Raw genomic sequence first — 20,671 nt, forward strand, 5'->3', positions numbered from 1 at the left:
AGGAACTTGATGAGTTGATTCGCTTCTTGTGCTTTTACTGCTATATCGGGAGTTACTCCAAGTATTGCTTGACGTAAAACAAATGGTAAATTTATTTTTGTCTTTTGTTGAATCTTTTTCATAACTTGATAGATAATTTAATAAGTCAATCACTTAACAGTAGAAAATAAAGATACATTTTTAATATATTTTTATTCTTGAATGAAATTTATTGAATAAAAAAGTGAGAAATGCATGATGCAAATTATATATTAATTTTTATCTAATAATAAAAATATTTTTTTTTAAATATATCATTTTTCTTTTCAGTAATCTCAGTGTCAAAAAAGAAAAACTATCTCGTGGTTTGACTAAAGCTGATGGGCCGGTTGCCAAATGACCTGCATAATGTATAAACATGGGCGTGCCGCCCGTGCGGGTTATGCTTGAGTGATTATTGCACCAGTCGGTGTTTATACACCTTATTAATTAAAATTTGAAAATATAATAAAAACAGAAAATCAGAAGAAAAAAAATGTTATTTTAATATTTTCTTATGTACTTCCGTAAGAATTATAAGTTCTCTCTGGAATAAATATTTCCTTTAATTTGTTACATGGACAACACTTTTATCGATTGAAAATCTTTAAAATAATTAATTTAACCGAAACAGGAATGGTGTATTACGCTCTAACAGAAGTAATAAATAGAAAGGCACATCTTTATTTTCTCCTTCCCAAACACATGTTTCGGCTAATAATGATCCTATCATTTCAAGGAAGCCCGACAGGCATAATACCATCTTGCTTCTCTAAAAATAGCCAACCTCCCAGTCCCCGACTATTTGGGAAGCCCTCAAGCAACTAAGTGTCACCTTGTTTCTGATTATCTTTTGTTTTTTTTTTTTTAGGATAAAAAATTCTGTGCAAATTCTGGCAATCATGTGAGCATGCAAGTTTGGATCACTTTATAAAAAGGTAATGATAAGCCAATTCGGTTAATATCGTGGATGCTCCAGCAGCTTAAGGTTGCATTTTACAAATCCAAGTTTACCGTTTAGTTCTGACATTTTGTCAAGCACATTAATGAAAAGTCAGCAAATGGGAACATTATGAAAATACACAATAAGCGGACGAGTCAATGAATGTGGCTTAACAGTTAACATTAGGAAAATTCTTCAGCAGAAAAGTCAATAAAACTAAATAAAGGTAGTGTACGGTACAACTACAAAGTAGTCAAATGATCTTAACACAAGTTGTGTGGAAGCAGGAAAAATCAAACTATACAATACCAGAACGGTCATGAAATGATCCATTAAAATGACAAAAAAATTCAGACATCACCGTAAAAAAAAGGACTTTTTTTTAAGCAGTGTTCAATGTAAATAAATTCAACAATATCAACTAATTAAAAATCATGCTAAATATAACTTCAAAGAGGAAGGGGTAGGGGGGAAATAATCAGAAAGCTCATGGTTTCTAAAAAAATTTTGGTCAAATATCTCCTTACCAATTTATGAGAGATATGGAATAGACTATAGACACAAGATATTGAACGAAATGACCTATATTTGGACAGGGTCCCGAATTTCGGCACCATGTCCCACCGTTGAATTTGTATCTCTTAAAATAACAAAGTCATGTGCTCATGCTATAAGCTAGAGTAAGAGGATCCAGATCCACAAGTGATATAACTGATATCGTGCAACTAAAATTTCCAAGCATAGAGTTAGATAAATGCATGCGACTTTTTAAATGGTCATATCACCACTAATTAACTTTTAATTATCCATTTGTATAATAGTAATATAGTCTAGATTTATAGTTCTCACATTATTAAAATAAAAATTATTCTCATTATATATAAACTTACAGTGTATCAGAAGAATCTTAAAACAGAAATGTATCATGAATTTTCAGAATCTTCTCAGGCCATCAAGCAGTACATTTTTAGGGTTTTCAAACGTTTTCCTTGTTCAGAGTGGCAACGAAATATCTTTTAATTGCATTCCTTGTAAAAACAACAGCAGATCAAAAGTGAACTAAAGTTATTCAAGTCAAGAAATAAGAGGATAAAAAGGAATGTATTATCTACAAAAAAAATATAAATATATTTGTAGATATATGTTAGCTTTCATTCCAAAAAAGTTGTGTGGCCATCGCATTCAATTAAGTAATGTTCATATGAGCTACACAATATGGTATGATGAATGTTTGGTTATTTACAAAGAAAGAAGGATGAATCTGTTTTCAATGCTTATGACTAGATCAATCCCCACTGTACAGCAAAAATATTGGCCCTACCAAAAGAGTATTAGAGGAAAATGATTTAACCATGTTCTCCCCTTGTACTTCATGCAGACTTGGAACTTCTGTATCTATGGTCATACAGCAAGAATGAAGAGGAATGTGGATTTCGGATGTCAAGATCCATCCCCTACAACCAATATACACAAAGAAGATTTTAAAAGTTAGCTTACATGAATCCACCTGCCAAAAATCCTTTTTTTTAGGGATGGTGGTGGCTTATGATCAAGATGAGTTTACCTGTCACATCTGATTATTGCTGAGCATGGACGCATGGTATGTGCTCTGGATTATAGGCTCCTAAGTAAAAATTTCTTAACATGTTATACACAGATGCATATTCCACATATAATCAAAAACACTTTGATGACTGGAAAAGTAAACACCTGCAGCAGCTGAGATTGACCAGGAGAATCCTGTTGGTTAGAAAAGATGTTTGGTGGTTGTAAGGTGTTAGAATTAGATTGATGGTCGAGCACACGATTACTCTGTTCATACATGCAGTGAACCACTTGATTGGCTTCAAAACCGTACAAACCCTGTACCACAATTGGGAGAATCAACAAATTCTCTTTTGTACACACACACACACATATATAGAGAGAGAGAATATATTCTTCTAAAAGTTGAGCATTATGTTTGCTGATAACTGTAAACAAATAATATGATCACAAAATAAACTATAAGATGACCTGCAGAATGGGATTTGGTGTTGCAGAATGAGATGAAACATATGCAGACGAGGGGCTTGAAATGCATACAACGGTATTTGGTGGAGATACTTCTACATTCAAAATCCTATCAGAATCAGCTCCATTACAAGTCATGGTTGTTAGATAGCCCCTATCTGATGTAGCTCTCCTGTCTTTTCCTCCATTTGCTCTGTTACTTTCATCCTGATCCTCAATTGAATGTCCATTCAGAAAGATCTCTGCAGGCTCATTTTCTGAAGCATTTGCATCAATATTACTTGAGGTGATAACTTGACGTTGCTCAACTTTTAATGTCAAGATTTTCTCCACTCCTATCATCACTTCATCAAGTTGCCTTGCGGCAAACTGATAAGCCTCCATAGATTCAGAGGCTCTTGCTGATAACTTGAGCAGTCTGTTGCACAAATCTTTGTAACAGCTTGTGACAACCATGTTAGGATTATCTTGCATTTTACATTGCCTAATCTCCCTAAGATTTCCCAACCTTGCATGTCCTGTCCATCTATCCAAGATGTACCGAGATGGAACTACTTTTATGTTTCTATGATCAAGAACTTTTAGTGCATGGCTACACAGAATACCAACACGCTCAAACTTCATACAACTGCAGACAACTGTGTCATCAGAAGAATTGAAGGTGACATTGTATTGTCTAGTATGCCCAAATGTATTTGCTTTGTACTCAAACAATGATCCATTTCTACTGTGTTGGTTAACAAGAACATTTAAAGACTTCTCGTATGCTCGCTGAAATACTTCAAATGTTCTTGGAGTATAAATATCACTTGCATGCTTCAACAAAACCACATTACCCATTAGCCTTGGCAAACACCTGCTCATTTCCTCACTAGCTTCTATTTCTTTGTAACGCTGCTCATCTACTACCCTTTCAAAATGCTTAAAAAATTGAAGCACATCAAGGTCAGGATTTAGATAATTTCTAAATTTTTTAGACAAAATCTCACCTAAATGAAAGCCTTTGATGTCTACAAAAAATGTATTCTGACCAAAGACAACAGCCCATTTCTCTCTTTCTCTATAAATCCATCTCAGCCATTCATTTTGCTGGAGATTATACTTCTCCAGCATAGCCTCCCAAGCATGAGTAAATTCTTCCTCATCCTTGGGGTCATAAATACTTCTCCTTAGATCGTTTGCAAAAGATTCAGCATCTTTAACAACATGGCTGAGGTGTTTCAAAGTGTTCTCATACAACTGCCATACACATGTACAATGGTTTGTGTGAGATAAAACCGTATTGATGGCTTCAATAATTACAGCTTCTTGTTCTGTGAGAATGGTCTTTGGCTTTTTCCCAGACATTGCACTAATGAAAGTTCGAAATAGCCAATTATATGATTCAATGGAATCGTCATACAGAAAAGCAGCAGCAAAGATTAACACTTGTCTGTGATGGTTAATACCTAAAAACTGTACAAATGGCCGAAGATCTTTGTTTGTTCTGCAAGTTGTATCCAAACAAATTACATCACCAAAATGTTCATAATCCACCACCATATTGTCATCAGCCCAAAAAATATTGCTAACCTTGTCATCAACATCAAGCTGTATGGCATAAAAAAATGTTGGATTTTCAAAGTGTTGCCTTTGGAAGTAACCAAGCAAACGCCCTGCTTCTCCTTCCTTCATATCTCTTTCCCTCGCATAATGAAGGTAATTATCATAATTCATTGAAAGTAGATCAAGAGATTCACGGGCACTTGTTTTTTTATTCAACACATCTAGTGCTGACTTTGATTTAGGTCCCAAACTATTGTTTGAGTCAGCTTCCACAGCTTGAGCAACACTAAATTCATTTTGCAAGTTTAACATGTTAGCACTGTTAGAGTTAGAGTTTATATTGTCATGATTATGTTGTGCTTCAAAATGGGTGACCTGGTATTTACCATCTGGTTGCCGAGTGACAATCATATGTGCCAAGCAGCCAGATCTCGTTTCCTTCCTATGTTTCTTCACATTAGCATCTCTTTTGTCTTTCCTGCGATATCCCTCTTTGGAGCAAGTAAACTTCCTAGACACCACTTGACCATGCACCTTACTCCTATTTATCCAATCTTTTCTAACATTGAAACCCAACAATCTGGCATACTTGTTATAGAATTGGTATGCATGATCATCGGACTCAAATTCCGTACCAATTCCCAATACAGTATCACCGCTAAGTACATTTGCTGAAGAAGGATGACAGGATTGAGTGTCACTAGCGTGAGCAACATTTGAGCTGCAACAGTTCTGCTCCACATTCAAGTCCAAGTTATTCAACGTCTGAGGTCCAATATCAACATTCCCTTCACCCACAGTACCCAACTCGTTTTGATCCCCATCCATTATTAAAAACCTTCACCAAATTGGGAGAAATAAGCAAATTAATTTAAGTGTTTAATAGGCACGCATTATCAACCAATAAGAAATCAACTTTGGTATGACTTTTATAAAAGTCAACCAACTTACCATAATGACAGGTATTGATTGGATGACACTATGAAAGTGTACCAAGTTCGGTTGGATTAACCGGAGATACAAACACACACTAAAAAGTGCAAATATTTATTATTAATTTAATTTACTTAGTCCATAAAAAAAATATGGATCACAAAATAAAGCCAACTACGGTGAGAACTAAGTTCATGCCAAATCCACAAATAATGTTTCAAACTCACCTGGGTTCAATCTGCAATTTGCACAATGACACATTCAATTTCTCTATTAGAATTACAGTCCAATAAAGCTTTAACGTGCGTCAAAATTGGGGGAATAAAAAGAAAAGGCAAACACTAGAGTTTTAACTGAATGATGATTCATTATCGATCATGTTCTTACAAATTCTGCTGAGGTTATGTTATGGTGAGTGCAATGCAAACAACCCTTACCAGTAGCTTTGGAGAGGCGGGAACTGAGACGACGAAGAGTGAAATTAGGGTTGGAGGTCAGAGGCAGAGCACGTGATCGACGGAAAGGAACAAAATATCGTGCAGTGGACGCACGACACTGTCCATAATCTTTAGTGAAAGATTGGAGGAACTGCGACGCCGTGATGTGACGTTGGATTGCAGAGTTAATTAGTTGCAAAAACACATGATTTGGATTGGAGCTGCTTCTATCCCTGAGTACGAAGAAACAAAACAAAGGGAAATAACAACTCCGCAAACCCTAACACGATGGAGAAGACGATTCTGCTCCTCTTCGGAGATTAGCAGATAAAACGCATAGTTGCACCGATTAAAGAAAAGACATGAAACACATTTAGTGTTTTTAAAAAAAAAATCAATTTTTAATAATATATATTTTTAAAATTACACAAATATTATTTTTCTCCCCATATCCCTCAGTTTTTTTACGCTTACCCTCTCTTCTTATTTCAAAAGTAGGATATAGTTGATTAGACGCGCCTACGTTAATTAACACCTTGAGATATAAAGAGAAGAAAAAAAAAATATAGACATTATAGGTTATATAATTTGATAGGTAGAAAGACATAAAGAAAACACACTTATTAAATAAGTGGATATTACATTTGAGTGTCTATAGGGTTGTTTCCATTCCCGTTTAGTTTGATTTTTCATAAAAAAAAATCATCCAAACCAAATTTTAAAAAATACATATGATTTAATTTAGTCTGATTTTTATTTAAAATAGAATTTAAATTAAATCAAATTAATATTTTAATTTGATTCAATTTTTGCGATTTTTATTAAAATATTATTTTATTAAAATTTATATATTTTAAATTAAGTTACATTAAAAAATTAAAATATTATTTTATTAAAATTTATATATTTTAAATTAAGTTACATTAAAAAATTGTTGATAACAATTTATGAATCTTATTAATATGTTAAATTAAAATTTTATCTATTTCAAATCAAATATATTTTAAAAAAATTGTTTAAAAAAGAAAATAAAGATATTATATAAATTTTATATACACAATATTATAAAACATTAAACTCAAATAATATACATATAAAATATATGACAGTAAAAATAATATAAGTATTAGTATAACTATTGTGATTTGATTCAGTTTCAAAAAATATAAACCACAAATCAAACTAAACCAATGGGTTTGTGAAAGAAAAAAAAAATATTCAAACAAATCTAAAAAGAATTAGTTTGATCCGGTTTTAGGTTTTGTGAGGATTTTGATTTTTATTTTGGATTGATTTAGATTTAAACACTCCCTAAATGTCCATATATAATTATTCTCAAAAGAATTACTCTAAAGTTATGTTTATTAAGACTAATAGTTGAAATAGATAAAAATGTAAAATAATATAAATAACATTTTAAAAAGATAATAAGAAAATTGAATAAATATTTTAAAGATAAAAAAATAATAAAATCCAAAAAATTATAAGCTAATATTTTTAAAAAATATTATTTTAAGTAGCATTTTAAAAAATGCTTAAAACTATTTAAAAGAATTTATTTATCAAACAATTAAATAAAATTTTCAACTAATTAAAAAATTAAAAAATTAATTAAAATGACTTGTACAACGTATTCTTATAAAAAAAAGTTATGAAGGAAATCAAACAATCTCGCTTGGTTGAATAAGTGCCCCTTTTGCATTTTATAAATTGATCATGTCTTAATTAAATCCTTCACAAGACACCAAAAAATGAAATAGTTAGGTTTATAATCACATAAAACATAATAATACTAAAAAGAAAAAAAATTCTCACACAGTCTATTAATCTTGTGCATCGCGGGTCAAAATCTAGTTTGGCTAATACACACTCACTGTTACTTGTTTTTTAATTAGTCAACTAAAAAATAAGTGTACATCGACAAATGTTTTTTGGATTTGCCATACATCAATAAATCCCTTAAAAATAATTTTTTTACTTTTTATTTTCTTAGTAGTTAAAAAAACATTTTTTAAACTATTTTTACATATTTTTTAAAATAAAAAAGTGAGCAAAAATTATGTTTTTGCAATTATTTATAAAAATAAAGAATAAATATTTTCTCGAACCAGGCTGTAATTTTTCTCAAATTGTTTTCTGAAAACTGTTAACTCCGTTAGTTATCATCGTTGTCTCTAGGTGTTAATCACCAGACAAAGCCACTAATTAAAAATTAAGTCCTCAAGGATTATTAGGCAGTTAATGCCTCTCTCTAAGGTCACTGTCCAAGTAATATCACTATTTCACGTAACACAATAATGCTTATCCCTGGACTCGGTGTTCTGCTCAGTTACAGTATTGAACTTGCATTCCACAAAAAATGCTTGCATATATCCCTACCCTCCAAAAAAAAAATGTAAGTTAAGAAGACAAAGCAGTACATTGAAAAAAAAGTAAAAAATAAGAAAAGGACACCTAAAGCAGCAAAAGAGAAAAATTAACAACTACAAAAAATAAAATTCATTAGTCTTCTCGGAAGCTGCTGGAGCTGTCCAATACTTCTTCACAGCAAATGTAAGTTTCTCCCTTTGAAGAGGTCCATCTTCATGGTCTACAATTATACTACCCCATTCCAATCCATTGACGATGCTCTTTACTTTTACCAATGTATCAGCATCATCTCGGATGATAACACATCCTTCAGGTCTAAGAATCCTACCCATTTCTTGCAGAATGTCTTCCAATATTCACATCCACATCACATAATCACATTAGTTTGCTTTTTTAACATCAATAAGAACAAGAGAGTTTTACGCATTCATGTTACATATAGAATTCAACATTTGTAAACCAACATGTTACCTGTTACTGTAAAGGCTGAACACTGAGTCCGCATGAATTAAATCATAAGTTCTAGGATAAGTAGACATCGCTTCACACCTGCAAGAGAATCAAGCAATTCATTCAAGCATATTAGAAAGAGAGAGAGAGAGAGAGAGAGAGAGATTCATCAAACATGGGAAAAGGTACTATGATATGGTGCTAACCAGTCATGATATATTCCAATCAAGCCACGTTCATATATGGCTCCAGGTGTGTTAACCTTAGCCTGAACAGGAACCACGTTCATGACCCAAACAGGGTCCTCAACTAGTGCAGCGGCAAATCCACCCAAGTAGGCATTCATATCCAAGAGATTGCGGTGTCTCCCAGTTCCTAGTAGATTGTTCCCTGTCTTATAATATGATACCCTTTTTTTCCACAGCTCATAATTTTTTGAATATGTTTCGACTGAAACCCCTTCTATGGTACCCTTATAAATCCTTGGTGGAATGGATTTTAATCTCTTTGGCCAATTGTCCACTGCCCCACCTGCAGTTTCTTCTTTGCTAGACACTTCAGGAACAGGACTAAGACATGTTTGCATGTTGGTATACATGAAAGGTGACCAAAATATTTATAAAACAAATGCAAAATCCTTGACACATTAACAATAAACAGAAGGAGATTGGACAAACCAAGCTTTATCAGGATCACTTTGTGCATTGCAGAATGATCGGTTTTGGGTGAGTTTATGATTGGCCTTGCAATCTAAATGGTTTTTTGGTTTCTGCCAGATGGCAATATCATCCTTCTCCACTAGCTTGTTCCAGCAAAGGCTTTTGGCTACCTTCTCAATTTTGGTCTGTTCTTCGTTCAAGTCCTCCTCTTTTCTTTGCCACCCTTTCCAGTATTTCTTCCAATTGATTGGTGGCCCAGATAGAATCCAATACCCACCAGGGCGTAGAACTCGATCCACTTCGTTAAGAAAAATCCCATCTATTTCAACAATTAAGTGAAAAGAATATTCAGTACAAGTTATGACTTAAGATCATTAATTTTATAGTTTGTGGTGTGATAATTAAATAAGATCGATTAAGAATATTAATGTGTATAAGCATATATATATATATATATATATATATATATATATATATATATATATATATATATATATATATATATATATATACCATATTCAGCCCATGGGATGAGGCAGCGAGAGCAATGGGAGATGTCAAAAGCTCTGGAAGGGAAAGGAAGCCTCTTGGTGGGCTAGGATTCCAATCAATGCAAGAACTCCTCGCTCAAGAGCAAATTGAACTTGTGCTTCGTGGGTATCCCTTGGTGCAATTGACAATGTTAGGATACTGCGTGATAGAGAAGATAGGCTCCCCAACTAGCAACCTGATTATCATATATTCATAAACAAAGTTTCATAAATTATCTTGGTATGGATTGCGGATATATATAGACAATGCTAATTAAACCTAATATAATTCTATTGATTAGTAAAAATGTGAACTATTTATGTTGAAGAGGTCATGTAACTTACTAAGAAAGAGTATAAAGTCATGTAGGAGTGGGACAATAATAGCCTGAACCATTGGAAAGTTTTCTCGAAAATTTAATATTTAATATGGATAATTCATGTAGGACAATAGACAGCCGTTAAACTATTATTGATTTGTAGTAACATAACAAATCTTGATACATATCAAAATTTTAAATAATAATAATGATTATTTAATTTAATATTTTTGTAAGGAGAAAGAGAAGAGAAAAGAAGGGTTACCCACCACACAGCCAGTATCGGGAGCAGTCCGAATAGAGCCATCTTTAAGATTAATCAACTTTCCGATATCCTCAATGTAGGCACCGGCACCGTTGGGGAGGTGGTTCCGCCGCCGGGGAAGACGAACCAGGCGCGGTCTCTACTCGCCGGCCAGGGGAAGGGGTTACGGTACCCTACACTTCAAGAACTCTTCGGGACAGTGCCTTTCTCTGTATATCATTCTACGTTTGTACCTTAGGGACCTTTGCGGATCCTGACACGGCGTGTACTCGCTGAAGTTGGCGCTGCATCGCGGAAACGTTCTAGAAGATTTGCGCGGAGAGAGAGAGGGCGGTGGTGAGGCGCGATCCTTGGTGGTACGCGGCGAGGAGGTTGGAGGTGATGCAGAGAATTTGTGCTTTTCTGAAGTTCAAAACAACGGTGAGGTTGCGGGGAGAGGAAAAAGAATCAGCATTCGCCATCACTGTTTGGATTCTTGGAGTATCTTGAACTAAGGAAGATGGTTAGTGTGTGTGATACGATGAGCGCGCGGAACCAGTGTAGAGGCATAGACACAATGAAAGAGAAGATTTTATTTGCTTTGTTGTTGTAAACTTATATGTATTCGTATCCTTTTATGTAAGGTAAGTACGCAACTCCACTTATCTCGTTCTCATGAGTTACGCATTTCCCCATTTTTTTTTTCTTTCAATTATTTAAATTGTTTTTCTTTTTAATAAATAAGAAAAAAAAGTAAAGCGGGAAAGACGAAATTAATTTATTTGTTTTTAATTTTGACTAATTACTCTCATTATAACATTAGTTAACAAATTAAAATAAAAAATATTTATCAAAAACTTAAAAAATTTATAAATGGTATAATTTTATGTCTTCATAAAAAATATTTTTTAAACTAATATCCTAACCCTGTCAAAGCGTATAAAAGGGAAGATTTAAATTGTTTTATCTTAACATTCTTAATTCATTTTGTTTTATGATATTAACGTTTCTTTTTATTTATACGATGAAAGTCAACTTTGAACATTAGTTGTAATTAAACATAATATAGAGAATAATTGATTGTAATCAAAGATTTGATTAGTGAAACCCTTCAAGGTTTGAAAGAGAATTGGACGTAGTCTAAGAATTAAGGAAGATCAATATAAAACCTTTTTGTTTTTATTATTGCTTCTATATAATTTGTTTGTTTCTTTAAATCACTTCTTACACTATCTTATTCAAATTTTGTGAACTGGTTTTATAAGCAAAGTAATTTTGAATCCTTTGGACGAAACCCTTTGTTCAGTGACATTTGGTTGAGAAAAGTTTTTAATAGTTTTCGAAAGACTAAATTTTATCCTTTATACTATTCAACCCATCTTCTAGTGGGATTCAGGTACTTCACATATTTGACTATTTGATTTTAGCGTAGGTTATTTGAGATTCTCTAAAAAACATAAATTATTTGAGAAATGAAACAATGTAATGAAAGATTCCTCTATAAAACATACCCAAAGCCAAAAGGATTATAATAAAAATGTGTTTGGACGAGAGATTTTAGAATTTTAGAGAATTTTAAATTCTAAAAATTTTAATTGCTTTAATTAAAATTATTTCATTGTTAAAATTTCTTGTTTGGAATCCCGCGACCACAAGTTTCTCTCCCTCCTTTGCGACCACAAAACTGAAGAAGCCTAGCTCGCCTACTCCCACTCCACGCACCTCCCGAACCCCACCTGTCTCAGTCACTTGGTCTCTCAACTCTCTTACCAGAACATGCCCTCTTCTTTCACGTGTGCCCAATTCATTGTCATGTGCCTCCACAATGAGCGCCTGCTTCACCGCCTCAACGCCAATTGTTTAGCTAGATTGACAAGTGTACCAATTCGCTCAAGTAGTAATTAAAACAGTAAGTTCGAGTATCGTGTCCATGAGAAATTTGTTATACTTAGATGCCACATATTCAGTTTGTACACAATTTCAAGTGCAGTGAAATAAAATGAAAGAACTCATTCATGTTTCAAATTCCTAAATTAATTTTTCTAAACTAAAAATAACATGACAAGACAAACGCATAATTGCATAATAGAACAAATACCAAGATGAAAATATCGTGGAGTATTCTACTGAACTTTCTCTTAACGTAACTAAATAGGTTTTTCTCTATTTAATATTACTTTAATGTTCTTGCACCGTTAAATTACTCTAACCGTAATTCCTTGCATGAAAGAGCCTAATCCTCCTAGTTTCGTTATTAATTCCTCAATAAACTCATTCTAAGAAGTTGTACTACGCAAAATATGCAATATTTACTAGACTACTACACACTACTCCTAGAAATGCAGACTTCTAGCTGCTCTACCAAGTTTTAAGGACTTTAAGCATTTTCTAATATTCAAAACCTAACAAAACATATAAATAGGTGATCAAGCCACAAATATGGAAAATAAACACAAATAGAAACAGAGAACACTAGTAATAATATTAAATAGATAGTTAGAGTTTTTACATCAAGAGTGCTAAGTCAAAAATGAAGTGTCTAGCCCTCCATTAGCAAGGAGGGCTCAATACAAGGGTGAAAATGATGTAGGAATGGAATAATAAAGTAAATTGTGAAGAAAATGTCTTCTCTTTAGTCTTGGTGCCATGTTCCTTCCTTTCCACGTTGCTTGACGCCACATTTCCCCTCCTTTCTCAGTGTTTTAAAGAATTTTAGGCTTCTCAGCTTACGAAGACGCGTTGAGCGAGCATGTTTTGTTGAGCGAGAATTAGTGGCTGGGCGCTAAGCAGGCTTGGACGCGCTAAGCGTGAAAAGAGACAACATCCTCGCTGGGCGGGTTGGCTGTGCGCTAAGCGTGCTACTCTCTTATTCAACATTCTTTAGGGTTTTGTACTCACTTAGCGAATTGACTTCCTCACTGTGCGGATGAGCCTCACTTAGCCAATCTGGCTCACTGAGCGAGCCCTTCATCAGCATTTCAAAATCTTCTCTTCTTTAGCCTAAAAATTCAAATAAGTTCAACAATAGTCATCCAAATGAAGTTTCCATTGTGTAAATTCACAAAAGAATAAATTCTTTACAAATCTCACAAAAAAATCATAAATTAGAGGTACCCTGCTACTTTTTATCCCATTTTTTTATGCATTTATTACTCATGAATAGCAATTAACACCAACTATCTCAGCCTCTTCACCGTCTCATACACCAAGGCCAACCACACGCTCTACACACCTTCCTCCTCCGCTCCGACTACCTCCCCAACATCAAAGCTTGGACCGCCGTCATTGCCCGCCTCGCCTCCTCCCCTGACCGCGGCAATGGCCTCGCCGAGTCCTCTGTGAAAGCCGTCGGAATTTTAGAATTCCTTCATTTTTGAAAGAATTTAAATTTCTTCTAAATAAGCATCCAAATAGATTATTTAGGCTCCGGATAGGGATTTTAAATCCTCTAAATAATTATTTTCTCTATTTTAATTCCCTCATCCAAATGCACTCTAAAAGAAATTAACTATAATGCTTCCCGAGAACCCCTTCTTATTTAAAAAACATTAAAATAGAAGATATATTGTTGAGTTAGTCATAATATTTCTTTGATTCTTAAAATAAAAACATTATAGGTTAAAACAAATATTTCAAATATTTTTTTTATGTTTATATTAAAATTTATTTTGGATTTGATTTTGTTTGATTTAATAAAAAAAAGATAAATTAATTAAGTGAAACCTAATTTCGCCATTGTTTTCCAATATGCAAACAAACACATTCAACAACCTTATTTTACTTTATATAATATAATATATAGATATAAATACTATATAGATTTGATTAAAATTTATTTTAACGAAAAAGATAAATTAATTATGCGACCTAATTTTACCATTATTTACTATGCGTGCAAATTAGACACAATCAACATTAATGTTTTATATAATATACAAATAATATATAGATTTGATTGAAATTTATTTTGTTTGTTTTAAGATAAAAAATAAATTAATTACGCAAGTCTTAATTTCATCATCACTTGTCAAATATATACTTTAATAATTGTTTTAATACATCAAATTGTTTTTTCCTCGCATGTAATCCTGTTATATATATATATATATATATATATAATATAATATAATTAGATGCAACCTTTATTCTAGTACATCATTGTCTTTGTTCTCGGTGAGGGTTTTAGGGCACACACCGCAGCTTTAAGCTCAGGGAAACGTTTTATTTCACACTCTGCGATTCGCGATGGCCGACGATGACTATGAGGATATCGACATGGGGTTCGTTCTCTCTCTTTCTCTCTCTCTCTCACACACACAGAAATTAGGGTTTTCCCCAATTCAATTTGACTATTGAAAACCCTTAATTCCCCACAGCAGATGTCAGCAATTCTGCAACTCACAGTGCCCCAAAATTTATTTTTTTGCACCGTATCGTGTATTTATTCCGTGTTTCTTTTGGTTTTGGTTCGTTCATGATAACACTTGTAGTTTTTTTTGTGCTTCATGTGAATATTAAGCAAAATAAAAACTTTTCATATGTTCCTCCACTGAATTTGATCACTTTTGCCCCTTTCTTTCCAACGTCCATTTAAAATCAGTCGTCATGCTTCAATTGCTAGGGTTAGAGCGTTGATTCTGTAATCTGTATGTTTTCATTGAATGGTTTCTCATGGAATAAAGGGTGGTGGTGCAGGTACGAGGATGAGCCACCAGAGCCCGAGATTGAGGTACAGAACTCTTTGTCTTGTGTCCTTTCTTTTTATCTGCACAAATACATGTTATGGTACTCAGCATTGAATGAATTAATTGAATTATTGGTTGGTGGATTGATTGATGAACAGGAAGGTGCAGAGGAAGATTTGGAGAACAAAAACGATGAGTTAACTGGAGAGCCTATTGACACTGAGGATAAGGAAGAGGAACAACCAGTGGAGCGGCCTCGAAAGACATCAAAATATATGACTAAGTATGAGCGTGCTAGGATTTTAGGTACCCGTGCTCTTCAAATCAGGTTTGTTCAGGACATCGTGAGCTTAAGATTCTGCTCATTGATTATTTCTAACATGTTGCCTTTCTGGTTGAGCAGTATGAATGCACCTGTCATGGTTGAGTTGGAGGGGGAAACTGACCCACTTGAGGTAATAGAACCTTTTGTTCTCTTTGCAGTTTGATACTTTTTTTCTTTAATGTTATTGCATCTGAGCTCATTGTGAGTATTTCATTGCCAAACTTGTGCCAGTTTTGAATTTCCAAATATATGACGGTATGACCATATGTAGAAAATATTTCATTCAGAAGCTTCCACTTTTATCACTTTAGTGATCTCCTGACTGGATGGAAATCCTATGTCCCATTAGTCTGTCTCACCTGCTTTGCCCCCAATGAAACATTGACATGTCATTTAGTGAATCTGTGACAATGCTCCCTTACTTTTACTTCAACTAAGGGTTAACGGTGTCATTAATGTTGTTTCTTCATTCTCATATTCCCTTTTCAATCAATGAGTCTCTGTATATATCTTTTCAGTTTTCAATCCTTTTCCCTTTCATTCTTTTTCTGCTTTGATGTGCTGAATTTACTTCTGCACCGTGCGTGTTCCATGGTCCCGACTGTACCAGAGGCTTCTTCCATGATGTTGCCACCCTCTGGACTTCCTTGCCAACACTTGCAGGGACAATGACACCAGCCAGCTCCAGGTCCAGGTCCGTTGTCTATAACAACACTGGACTTGATGAATGGAGCCAGATTTTATTCATTCTTTTGCTCGCAAAAATGAATGGCTGCTGGAGTTGTTACAAGGAGCGATGGATTTTGGTTAGAAATTTGATTGCTGTTAGTTGAAGCACTGGAATGAGAATTGCGAATGAAAGAGGACATTGTGTCAAACAATAACAATACTGTTAATCCTTGGTTAAAGTAAGGGAGCAGTGACACAGATTCATTAAATGACACGTCATTGTTTTATTGGAGGGATAGGGGGTGAGGCAGGCTAATGGGACAGAGGATTCCATCCCTCCGGACTCCTTAATTGAATAGTGTGTCGTAGCATGCACACTACTGATATGGTTTGTGTGTTTTGAATTTGTTTTATAACTCCCTCTGCAATTGCACAGATGTTCAGCTAAATACACATATAACATGTGTGAATTCTGTCTTTTCATATATTCCTTTTAAATAATAGAGATTCCTAGGATGGGAAGATCACAGTGGCAATATGTTCATCTTAAAAGTGGGTGGAGTAATTTTCTCTTGTGGTTATGACTCTTTAATCAGCTTGTAAATTACTTTCCCCATCATAGTTTGTGTTCCTTTGTCTCTGGCCTCCTTAAGAAAAGATTTTTGGCATTTTGCGTAACTTAAAGAGGAGTGTCAGGAACACACTTTTCTGATACACTCTTCTATTGCCTGAAATTTATTTAAAACTACAAAACAAGATAGAGTTTCATTAGATATTATGTAAGACCCACAATTTTGTGATTTTTTAATAAATTTCAACCAATGAGACTGTGTTCAAAAGAGTGTGCATGACAGTATGTTTCTAGCATTTTTCTAACTTAAAATGGTTTGTTATTCAGTTTGACAATGACATGCTCTTTTTAATTTTCCAATGACATGTGAAGCTTTCTTGTTTCTGTGTAAGATAAGTTTGTCATCATTATTGACCTCAACTGAAAAGTTCTACAAACTGCTTCAGTCTTCCAATATTGAATCTAGTCACATGAGCAGTGTACCTTATATATTGAAAAAATGTTTTGTTATTGTTTTATGTTATTTGATTCTCAAGTTCTGTGGTTTCCTGAAGAATGCACTGTGTACACCATTCTAGAAATAAGTTCTCTGATTTTTATACACTGACAAAATCCGTGTCCAGTATTACCTGTTCTGCAGTTTGCCTCTTGAGCATATTTACTTGCCATCAATATGTCATGTTGATCTCCTTTTGGATATCAATTATCCCAAGTGTTCATTTCCAGCCTGTATTGCAATTTTGATTATTTGTTGTAGACAGTTGTCTCAAAAAATTTCTGTATTAGGATTCAGGAGTATACATGTTTTGTTTGTTAGCTCTGTTATATAACACCTGATATCTAGTTATCTCAACTTATCAGATTGCTATGAAGGAGCTCCGAGAGCGGAAAATACCCTTTACAATTCGGCGCTACTTGCCTGATGGAAGGTAAAATAGTGGCCATTATACTTTTTTCTTGGTTGGGGGAGGTTAAGGTTGATAACATTATGCCATACTGACTGTCATCATTTTTTGCAAAATTCTACAGTTATGAAGATTGGGGAGTCGATGAACTGATTGTGGAAGACTCCTGGAAGAGGCAAGTGGGTGGTGATTGATGATTGAACTGACAGGTGTGGGGAGAGGAGTAACAGGCCCTAAATTTTTGTCTCGTAACTTTTATCTTTGAATTGTTTGAGGTTGATACTGATCTATGATCCCACCCACCTTAAAACTTGGTTTACAGTGATGTCTTTGAATGCTTGTAACTTGTACTTTTAAGCTTTAGTATAATTTATATTTCAACTTGTTTATATATCTCTGGGCTTGCAATAGTGTTTGCTGCTTTGTGAAATGAACTATCAGGACACCCTAAGCTCTACGAAGATTGGGGTGATACTTCTTGATACTGGACATTGGTTGTCTAGTAAGCTTGTGTCTCTTCTTTTACTATGTTTCGTGACATTCTGGAAATATCACTAATACCATTGCGAATGGAATTATGAAAATGATGACCAGGCAAAATAAAGAGTAGATTGGTTTCAGAAAATATTTTTGCAGTTAAAAATAAAAATACAAAGAGAAATGGTGAATGATAAGTGATAATGAAGTGTTTGAAATACTGAAGTTGAAATGCATGTTCCTAGTTATTGGAATGCATGGTCATTGACTGATTAAAATGAGCGAGTTGTGAGTCGTTTAAGACTACCCATCATGAACAAACACGTGACAAACGCTAAACGTCTTTTTCAAAGCAAAAACTTAATGCTATGCACATTACAATTATCATTGTGCTCACCTACGTCTGAATTTAAGGGGTTTGTCGTGGTTTTTCAAAGTAAAACTATTAGTTCCGGTCATTAACCTTCTATAATAGGTAACTTTCAATGCCTGACCAGTGGTTCAAAATTTTTACTACTTCGTCATAGACACTACCGTTTTGAACTATATATGAATGTCCCAAGACACGTAGTTCGTGCGGGTAATACTTCAAACGCAGCCATATAATTATAGACAATATGTTTATTAACTTGTGATAATGAATAGTAATGATTCAAATAATTGTGTATATTTGTTTTGTGAGGATTGTTTTGTTGTAATTAATGTTGGAAATCCAGTCGATTAGTGATATATATAAATGGAGGATAATCTTTATATTATAAGTTAGTTTTATAACATAAATCTAAATAATTCAAAGAATTAAAACACACATAACTTATATGTGAACTAGATCTCCATCTGAGCGCTACACGTGAAATGTTTTTTGATACGATGTGTAAGAATAACAGGGGCAAGGGTTTGTGTACAATTTAAAATCTACTAAGTACTAACTGAAGGGTCACCAAGTTGTGTCTTGGCCTTGAACCACTTGACCCACAAGTCACTGTGATAACTGATAATTATGTGTAGTTTCAATAATACTCTTTCCTAGTGACAGAATTCTATATGGTAGACTTTTAAATTTGTACGGTTATCGGACATTGTTTACAAGGGACTCCAGGGGAATTCAGCTCTATTACCTTTTTTATATACGTATATACATACGAATGGTATCTTGTAGAAGATAGCTAGAGATTTTTAGGATTAAAGATTCCTGAAGTGAGTTTAAGTTAAAAGAAAATTATGGAAGAGTAAGTCAGTGATCATAGGTTTTTCGCCAGGAGGCAGAATAAAATGTAATCATCATGCGTCCCAGTGAGATCAACAATTTATGGAATATGGATATAATAAATAATATTACTTCAAAAGCTAGTCATGTGTTATAGGTTTTTGAGCGTCATATTGCTTCTGTTATATATTGATTTTTGCGTAATTGTTAGATGCTACAATGGGCTGTTACGGGAACAATTTTCAAAAACAAATTGGAGATACATGTTCATTTTAAATTCTGAAGAGTATGTGTTTCGTAGAAGGTATTCCAAACTTCAGATAACTACAACTAATTAATTATTAGCACCAAACAACTAATAATTAAGCAGTAGCGACCGAAATGATATATGCTGATTTATATTTGTTTGGCTTTTTTAGTTGTATTCGAATTTGATGTGAACGTGTTTACCCGTTGTTCTATTAATTAAGGAAAATGCATTTCACGCATAAAAAATAAAAAGAAAATGCAATTCCATACACAAAAGCCACATGCCATTAAGATGCAAGTCTCAATTTTATTGTCAGCAGATGCTTTTCAATTTTGAAAATTGTATATGTATATTCTTGTATTACAAACTATCGAGGTTTTGATGATGTTTTGGTTATTATTGTGAGTCAATTAAGCAGAAGAAAATGAGTGAAGACTAGTAACATGCATAAATCATAATGTTACAGTGTTTATATACTATTTCGTTTGTTGAAGTGATGACGACAATACACATTTTAGTCGTTTGCAATTAATTCAAGCTAATATTGAACAAAATCCCAAGTGTATGTGAACCGTTGATATTGCTGTCATATTTTGACTCATATTTAAAGCAGTTTCTGGCTATTCATTTTGATTTTTTTTGAAACAATGAGTATCAGCCAACGGGAAGTTAACAAACAATACTAGGAGTCCTAGATATCGCAGAATCATGATGCTGTGAATGACAATGCATGACCCCCTTTAATGAGAAAACTTTTGGTGCACAAGTTCGTCAAAACGAAACCAGTATTTAACAACCTCGTGTAGTAGCCCACGTTGAAAACAACGTAGATTACGACCACAATTTGATTTTGTTACTAACGTGGCATTTAATTTCCTTATACTCTAGTTGGAATAGGATAATTAAGATAGCTTCTTTCTCATCTAAACAGATAATAAATAGAAAGCTTTTTCTCAATTACTTGAACAGAGATCTATAAGACTACAACCTTTATAAAACAATATTTCTTTCCACACATGAATTTGAGAGAAATATACATTTATTTTTCTGAAAACAAGGGCCGTGTTTCTTGCTTGCGTCTTATTTTCTCATCTATATTCCCTAAATGCATGAAATGCAA

At 33.8% G+C, this 20,671-nt stretch overlaps 2 protein-coding genes and 1 pseudogene across 3 annotated transcripts; 1 reads left to right on the plus strand and 2 right to left on the minus strand.

The window, feature by feature from the left end:
- Positions 1-2,115: 2,115 nt before the first annotated feature.
- On the minus strand, positions 2,116-6,306 carry LOC100809803 (protein FAR1-RELATED SEQUENCE 5). The gene is made up of 5 exons (XM_014763358.3): positions 5,890-6,306; positions 2,978-5,357; positions 2,672-2,824; positions 2,526-2,585; positions 2,116-2,415 (listed from the first exon to the last, which is right to left on the minus strand). Exons 2-4 carry the CDS (start codon positions 5,345-5,347, stop codon positions 2,529-2,531), a joined length of 2,580 nt encoding a protein of 859 aa, XP_014618844.1. The 5' UTR covers positions 5,348-5,357; positions 5,890-6,306; the 3' UTR covers positions 2,116-2,415; positions 2,526-2,528.
- A 1,739-nt stretch (positions 6,307-8,045) lies between these two features.
- Positions 8,046-10,892, minus strand: LOC100810859 (probable methyltransferase PMT16; annotated as a pseudogene).
- Positions 10,893-14,584: 3,692 nt separating this feature from the next.
- On the plus strand, positions 14,585-18,008 carry LOC100794926 (DNA-directed RNA polymerases II, IV and V subunit 6A). Of its 2 annotated transcripts, XM_003536430.5 has the most exons (6): positions 14,585-14,742; positions 15,158-15,191; positions 15,306-15,475; positions 15,551-15,602; positions 17,574-17,641; positions 17,742-18,008. In XM_003536430.5, exons 1-6 carry the CDS (start codon positions 14,708-14,710, stop codon positions 17,809-17,811), a joined length of 429 nt encoding a protein of 142 aa, XP_003536478.1. In that variant the 5' UTR covers positions 14,585-14,707; the 3' UTR covers positions 17,812-18,008. The 2 variants fall into 2 exon arrangements, with proteins under 2 accessions (XP_003536478.1, XP_040861860.1); XM_041005926.1 differs by having other exon boundaries at positions 14,591-14,742; positions 15,306-15,602.
- Positions 18,009-20,671: the final 2,663 nt, after the last annotated feature.

The sequence above is a fragment of the Glycine max genome, chromosome 10 (assembly GCF_000004515.6).
Source record: "Glycine max cultivar Williams 82 chromosome 10, Glycine_max_v4.0, whole genome shotgun sequence".
NCBI classification, from domain to species: domain Eukaryota; kingdom Viridiplantae; phylum Streptophyta; class Magnoliopsida; order Fabales; family Fabaceae; genus Glycine; species Glycine max.